At 41.5% G+C, this 8,760-nt stretch overlaps 1 protein-coding gene across 1 annotated transcript in view; it reads right to left on the minus strand.

The window, feature by feature from the left end:
- Positions 1-8,760, minus strand: part of kirrel3a (kirre like nephrin family adhesion molecule 3a) — a 279,887-nt gene that overhangs the window by 37,079 nt on the left and 234,048 nt on the right. Inside the window, 2 exon segments of the mRNA XM_070434348.1 lie at positions 5,582-5,682; positions 7,730-7,856. Of these exon segments, the coding sequence (XP_070290449.1) occupies positions 5,582-5,682; positions 7,730-7,856 (228 nt within the window).

The following is an 8,760-nucleotide window of genomic DNA, read 5'->3' on the forward strand; positions in this document are numbered from 1 at the left end:
GCCGGCCCAGACGGCATCCCTAGCCGCATCCTCAGAGCATGTGCAGACCAGCTGGCTGGTGTGTTTACGGGCATATTCAATCTCTCCCTATCCCAGTCTGCTGTCCCCACATGCTTCAAGATGGCCACCATTGTTCTTGTACCCAAGAAGGCAAAGGTAACTGAATTGAATGACTATCGCCCCGTAGCACTCACCTCTGTCATCATGAAGTGCTTTGAGAGACTTGTCAAGGATCATATCACCTCACCCTTACCTGCCAACCTAGACCCACTTACCGCTCCAATAGATCCATAGACGATGCAATCTCCATCACTCTGCATACTGCCCTATCCCATCTGGACAAGAGGAATACCTATGTAAGAATGCTGTTTATTGACTATAGCTCAGCATTCAACATCATAGCACCCTCCAAGCTCATCATTAACCTCCAGGCCCTGGGTTTGAACCCTGCCCTGTGCAACTGGGTCTTGGACTTCCTGACGGGCCACCTCTCAGGTGGTGAAGGTAGGAAACATCCTCTCCACTCCGCTGATCCTCAACATTGGTGCCCCACAAGGGTGCATGCTCAGCCCCGTCCTGTACTCCCTGTTCACCATGACTGAGTGGCCAAGCATGCCTCCAACTCAATCATCAAGTTTGCAGACAACACAATAGTAGTAGGCTTGATTACCAATGATGACGAGACAGCCTACAGGGAGGAGGTGAGGGCACTGAGAGTGTGGTGCCTGGAAAACCACCTCTCACTCAACGTCAACAAAACAAAGGAGATGATCGTAGACTTCAGGAAACAGCAGAGGGTGGACACCTACATCCACATCGACGGGACAGCAGTGGTGAAGGTGGAAAGCTTCAAGTTCCTTGGTGTACACATCACTGACAAACCGAATTGGACCACCCACACAGACAATGTGGTGAGGAAGGTGCAACAGAGCCTCTTCAACCTGAGGAGGCTAAAGAAATGTGGCTTGTCATCTAAAATGCACAATTGAAAGCATCCTGTCGGGCTGTATGACCGCCTGGTACGGCAACTGCACCGCCCGCAACCGCAAGGCTCTCCAGAGGGTGGTGCGGTCTGCCCAATGCATTACCGGGGGCAAACTACCCTCCCTCCAGGACACCTATAGCACTCGATGTCACAGGAAGGCCAAAAAGATCATCAAGGACATCAACCACCCGAGCCTCTGTCTGTTCGCCTCGTTATCATCCAGAAGGCGAGGTCAGTACAGGTGCATCAAAGCTGGGACCGAGTGACTGAAAAACAGCTTCTATCTCAAGGCCATCAGACTGTTAAACAGCCATCACTAGCACATTAGAGGCTGCTGCCTATAGGCATAGACTAGGAATAACTTGCGACTTTAAGGAATGGAACACTAGTCATTTTAATAATGTTTACTTATCTGGCAATACTCATCTCATATGTATATACTCTATTCTATACTATTCTACGGTATCTTAGTCACTTAATGTTTACATATCTTGCATTACTCATCTCATATGTATAAACTGTTTTCTATACTATTCTACTGTATCTTAGTCCGTTCCGCTCTGACATCGCTCGTCCATATGTATATAGTCTTAATTCATTCCTACTTAGATTTGTGTGTATTGGGTATATGTTGTGTAATTTGTTAGATATGACTTGTTAGATATTACTGCACTGTCAGAGCTAGAAGCACAAACATTTCGCTACACCCGCAATAACATCTGCTAATCACGTGTATGTGACCAATAAAATTTGATTTGATTTGATTTGAGTGCCTATAGAAATCAATGGTAGACCGGTGAGCTGGTGTTGTCAAGGAGAAGGACCACCTTTTTTCTAGGCTGGCCCGGTAGGTTTAGCGCAGTGTTCAAGGAAAAGGAGGAAGTCATTCTCCTGCATCCATCCGGATCCATTTTCAAAAGTTGGGGGGAGTTTCCTATTGCATTTATAGCACATGTCATTGACACTAGCGTACCCTTTCTGCTGAGGTGATTGCGCCAACCTGTTTGGTGCCACGTTTCACGACCACTCTATCAGGTGATACTGTGATTATTCCTGTCTCGTCAACATTCCATATAGCATTGCCATCAAAGCTGTACTTATTTATCACCTCTCCCAGTTTGTTAAAAAACTTTGCCACATTTGTTCTGTTGAAACTTGTGGCCCGCAACAGCACTCCTAATGGAGGAAGTAGGGTACCGCTTTACGTAAGACGAGAACCAGTCTGCTCCCGCCATAGAGGTCTCATCCCATGACTGAGAATGCTTGTAACCATATTGTACAGCGAGTTGGTAGGCACATTTCCTGACCTGTAACAATAGAATAAAACATATGCAATACTCCCCCATTTAATACTTTACATGAATCATTTACATTGGTACTCCCTCCCTTGACATTAATTGCCACCAACATTAACTGCTAACTTTGCCCTGACTTACTCCTCACTAATTCCTATCAAGTGCTTACCTCACGGGGAGACAATCCATAATATAAACCAGCTGCCCTCAAAAAATACTCTGACAACTTGTTTCCTGTTTCCACTAAAGTAGCCTACATGAGGAAGCTCTCAAGACCCCTTCTCCAGTAGCTACTTTCTCTCTTTTCAGAATCTGTACAGCGTCACATGACATATGTCATACTTTGCAACAGATCTAATGGACTTCCCCTGCTCTGCTACATCATTTGACGCTCTTTTCAAAGTGCGGAAAGCTACTCTCCTGTCTGTGTTTCTTTTCCATGATCTAGGCATCCTGAAAGTTAAAGAAAACATTCAGTTTTACTTGGGTTAGTTGTAACATTTTCTAACAAATTGTTACAACTAACCCTGACCCTTGCAGCCATTAATTAGCTAGGTCCATTTCAGGTAAATGTTAAAACTTTAGCATTGCTAACTTGCATCAAATATCTCTACACAGACTGGTTATAAACCTGATATAAGTTTGATGAATGGAACTACAATGCAGTTGATGGCATCACAAAAACACATTTGGTCAAAACAATTACTTTCTTACCTCAAAATCAGATTTCCATCAATAGAATCTGCAGAGTTTATCACAGGGACTTGCTTTTTCACATGAGGGTTTAGGATTAAACTGAGCATGTGCACAGCGAATCACATGATTCTACCTTGCTTCTTATTGGAAGAGTTGCAAGTGTTACAACTATCCTGTGTTACAACCATCCCCGGTCTCCCCTATAGGATCGGGTACAGCACAAACATCAAATTGTAGGCATAGAGGATTGGCATAATACATGCAGCTCCAAAAATGTGTTGGTGATCAAGAATATTAACTGTTTACTTTGCAAGCTCACCAGCAATGGGGCATCAAGCAACACTTACTAGCATAGGCCTATTGGTCTTTTGGCATGCTAAAATGGCTTGAAATGAATAATTTACTTATGAAGATTGCATTTGGAATTTGTTTGTGAAATGAATTATTACTGTGACGAAGATGCGTGTCTCTTCACTTGCGCACTCCAAACTCCAGTGGAGAGCGCTTTGTTCTGTTGTTGAAATGTCTGCTGTTTCTTTCACAGGTAGCCTAGTGGTTAGAGCATTGGACTAGTAACTGTAAGGTTGCAAGATCGAATCCCCGAGCTGACAAGGTAAAAATCTGTCGCTCTGCCCCTGAACAAGGCAGTTAACCCACTGTTCCTAGGCCGTCATTGAAAATAAGAATTTGTTCTTAACTGACTTGCCTAGTTAAATAAAGGTAAAATATATACTGTATATATTTTAAATGCATATTTGGTAAATCTATATTCCATCTAATCCTACAATAATTGCTAGCATTTCATCATTCCATCCCCGTACCATTTATTCCAATACTTTAAGACATTTCTGTTTCATGTTTGATATACATTTTCATTTACCATTTCTTACCCTCTGAGTGGGCCCGATGTTTATTGTGAACATGAACGTTCGCAAGACTCATGAGGTAGAAGTTCTGTATATTTACTTCAATGTATGGTTTCCTTTGTTAATATTTCCAGGGTTCTGTCGGAGTTCCGTGTGTCTGTGTCCTTATGTCTCTGTCATTCTGGTTGTGCATAATAAGAGCGCCTCAGTGTGCATAGAAATAGGCTACTTGGCCTGCACGCCATGCTTTGGAGTCAGCAGTCTACAGTGAATAAGATACAATTATTGTTCCATTTATGAATCGTGATGAAATATCATTAATAATCATTAAGTCCGATTAAGACGAATGTACCAATGGAGGTGGAAATGGCCTTTTACATTGTAGAACCATGTTATTGGTTGTAATTGACAATTGGGTAATTGTATGGTCTTGGGCCAAGTGCTTATATGTAACTGTTTGAGCTCCTTTTAGACAGATTTGATTTGGTTTCTCAAGTGGATGCTGTGCAGTCTTGCCCTCTACCTGTGTCCATTCAGATAGGACAGGTTAAGCTTGATACAGAGGCTATTTCTTTTGGGCTATTGCCACTGTATATTTGGTCAATCTACTTGTATATTTTGTATGATACCGAGAGGTGGCCTATAAGGCAGTTGGAGAGGTGACCTGTAAATAAATATACACTCTGAGCACGTCAACCTGCCTTGCCTTTTGCTGATTTCATGCCCTTACGACTGCTACAAGTCCATATTTTACAATTACATACTCAAAATGTGTTGAGGGCTGCCTAATGAAAAGGGCTTCCTGGTAGCCTCAATAAATAGACACAGATTTGAGGTTGAACAAGTCATTGCATGTATAGATTTTTTTTACTTGATTTGAAACTTGATTTCAAAAACTTGACTCGACATGACTTGTCTTAGAATGCACGACTTGGACTTGACTCAAGACTCGACCCGTTCTACTCTGGGACTCAATTTTAGACTCGGACCTTGTGACTTAAGACTTGCTTGTGTATCGAATAATAGTGACTTGGTCCCACCTCTGCTGATTAGTATAGTTCAGGAATGGGATGAATCCCTCCATTTCCACTATGAAGGAAATATTAGTCTGTTTCAGGAAAGCTTGATACTCTGTTATCTAAATGAGGATAATTACTTCTAATTTTCAATTGATTTGCCTTCACTTCCCTTAATGTATTTCGTTACTAGCCTACACGTCTATGAGATCTTTCTCTATGGACTACGCCATCTTGTTTACCTTAGGATAGGATATTCATTAGGGTATTCTTTGCCATTGATTATTCTACGTTAGGTCCTTAGGGATGTCCTCACATGACCTACTTTCTTATTTCTTTAGGTCAAGCTCATTCATTTGGTTTGCACTGCTTTAAAGGGATATTTCACCCAAATTACAAAATTCCATAATCATTTCCTTACCCTATACAGTCTACAAGGTAAGACAGTAATTCATACTGTTAATGGTAAGGACGCCAATAAGTCATTGTGTACATCTAAAGGTAGACTATCCGGACTATCAAAATAAAGTGTAACCAATAATTTCATAAAGTGTAACCAATAACCTCCACATTCTATTCACAACAAATGTCCACAGTCATTTATTGGTCAATGATTGACTTGAGGCGTGTACACATCTTCATCATGTTAAAACCAATAAGGTCCCTCGTTGGTTGGAACATAAAATACATGTTTTTAGAAGGAAGGGGGGATGTGTTACTCACAATGCGGTCGGGAGGAGGAGTGCTGCGGATGAAACACTTGATCTGCCCCTTCTCCCCGTAGAGGACTTGCTGGGTCTGGGTGCTGGAGATAGTGGGAGGACCTACAGCATGGCCAAGGGAAAATAAGTCAATCATTCCAATAAAACACCCACATACATCAACGGCCTATCAGATGGCGGGGAAGGTGAAGGCCACATGCATTATAATACTTTCTAGTTTACAATAAAACGGAGACGAGCAATTATTCATGATGAGATTTTAATTCGTTTTTCTTAAGTTGAGATTCACGGTGTGATGAAAAGGTTGTTTTCATTGCTTAAAGGCTAAGAAAGAGAAGAAGAAGTGTAGAAGGTTTGGGTGGACAGCGGAGGACAGTGGAAGGGTTAGATAAAGGTCTAGAGAAAACAAAGTAATTCCAGTTCGCAGTCCTGCGCCTGTGAAAGAAAACCTTAGAAACGTGTGACCTTCGACTGACACAGTGTGACGTTGACAGCCTCCCAAGTCAAGGAGAGCTTACAAATTCCAGAACTACTGACCATAAGAATAACAAACATTACAGTGCAAAATGGGCTTCTAAATACAGCCAAACGTATTCACACAGGGGCCCTGTGGGGGAACTCGGGAGATCTGACAAAAGACATGGAAGCACAAAAGAGTGCTATAATTAGATAACTTTATTTCCCATGACTTTATCTTGGAGCAGTTCTCCTGAGTCGCCGGAGGAGGAAAACAGGGTGAAGGAGAGGAGGTGTCACTTGTTTGTGATTGGAGTGGGGAATGAAACTAGGATTCATTAGTCTGGAATCCAAACAGTTTCACTGTACAATATCATTCTTAACCATAACCTGTCCAATCAGCCTCCGCTTAGAAACCATGGTGATGGGTGGGTTTAGTGTGAAAACCCATGAGGCCAAATGCTTCACCTTTTCAGGTTGTCAAATAATGGACTTCCTAACAGAAGCTTCAAGGATAGAAAAAGCCTCCTTTGCAAAGAAGGAGAAATTCATAAAAGCCAAACCTCTATCTTATTGGTTCAATACAGCAGAACTGTATTACACTGTATGGGCTCAAGGGTGAAAGCTTTCATCAAAACAGTCAGTCTATATGCCTCCAGAACCCCTTTTCATTGACTGGTTAAACCTGCAATGAGAGCAGACAATAAGAGAGCCCCTTTGGCAAGCGAGAGGGGGAAAAAAGTACAATTTCAAGTCAGCCATTTTGTGGTGCTACCTACGACCCTGCATATTCTTGTGGCGTGAATTTTATGATGATATCCCGGCTTAAGAAATTATTCTTCTACGGAGGAGTTATTCAATAGAGCTCGCCATCGATTGTGTGACCTTGACTTCAGGCATATTAAACAACTGTCTTTGTTTACTATTTATTGATTAGTTAAAAAAGGTTGCAATAACTTCTCATTTAGCCTTGGCCAGCTGTCACGGCACTGAGATAAGGCTGGGAGATTAGTCCATTTGCAATCGATGTTAAGACGTGTTTAATCACCTTTTTCACCTTTAATTACATTTATCCTGTGCTGCTTATTTCTGGTGCAACATGCTCATTCCTAGGTGAAGTCATTGTCAATGACATTGAGTATATTAACGAAACACTAACAGACAATGACCATTTTATTCCCTTTCAGATAACACACATATTTCTAATATGTAAAATACATGTTAAGTATGTTTATGTTTAAAATGTTTCCTCTTTGAAAGATAAGGAACAATTGAAAGTACACTAGTCTTAGGACAACATTCAGGCTAAGCTTTGATGTCAGAAAGCCTTGAGACATCAAAACGTATCTGTAATAGGATAGGGTTAGGCAATATTATGATAGAATTGGGTATCAACAATTATTGACAGCCATTGTGATATGACAGATATCCTTTCATTGAAATAGTTAATAGTTCATTTTTACATACTAAGTTACAGTCCTAGCTGTAAATCAATGCTTTCTTTCATCCTGTCAAAAGCAAACTATGTTATTATGACCCACTGATTTTGACTCCCCTAGTGTAAATATGTCTCCGCTTTTACCTTGTTGTCCCTGAGTCCAGCTAGCCTGAAACATGTCCCTAAGCTTGGAACAACTTCCACATTGAACTTGGAAATTAATTTAGCATTCATCCACATGTGAAATGTACTTACCATTCACAGTGAGGGACACTTCCTTCTCTCCAGCTCCAACTCGGGGGACCACCGCCCGACATACGTACTTCCCAGCATCCTCCTGCCTCACCGCCTTTAGCGTCAGGATGTTCTCATTGCTAAGCACCTGTGGAGGATCAAGGTCAAAGGTCAGGCTGGTGATAAAACGGTCATCTCTGAATTCAAGGCTGCAGCCGAGTCCTTCCGTCCAACCCCTGTATCAGCTAATCGAAAACCCAATAAGCCCTCACCAAAAGGAGAGTGCGGCACACACTTAGTCGTCTGCAAGGCCACCTGAGCCACTGCTTTAATAAACGGTATGAAAGGGTATGTTAACCTCAGAATATCAACATGAACTGCATGGGTGGAATTGCATATACCACAGACTGAAAGCGCTGGACCATGTAAAATAGATTATTTTTTAACCGATACCATTATGAAGGTACAGTGTGATGTGTTGAGAGTCTGGGTCCTTTTCTAGTTTTTCTATCAGTCTCTTGAAATGTCTGAATTTGATGACAAGTTATTTTCCTGGATAAATACAGAGAATAGCATATTTGATGCACATGTACATGACATTCACCTCTAGGTGAATGAAGAATAAAGCTGCATTGGCACAGTATAGAAAGGAATACCTGTAGAATAGAATACATCTTAGAATAGAAAATAAAATAAGACAATAGAATAGACTAGAACAGGATAGGCTAAAACAGGATAGGATAGAACAGGATAAGATAGAACAGGATAGGCTAGAACAGGATAGGATAGCAACAGGATAAGATAGAACAGGATAGGCTAGAACAGGATAGGATAGAACAGGATTGAATAGAACAGGATAGGATAGAACAGGATAAGCTAGAACAGTATAGGCTAGAACAGGATAGGATAGAACAGGATAGGCTAGAACAGGATAGGATAGAACAGGATAGGATAGAACAGGATAGGCTAGAACAGGATAGGATAGAACAGGATAGGCTAGAACAGGATAGGCTAGAACAGGATAGGATAGAACAGGATAAGATAGAACAGGA

The sequence above is a fragment of the Salvelinus sp. IW2-2015 genome, linkage group LG23, assembly GCF_002910315.2.
Source record: "Salvelinus sp. IW2-2015 linkage group LG23, ASM291031v2, whole genome shotgun sequence".
NCBI classification, from domain to species: domain Eukaryota; kingdom Metazoa; phylum Chordata; class Actinopteri; order Salmoniformes; family Salmonidae; genus Salvelinus; species Salvelinus sp. IW2-2015.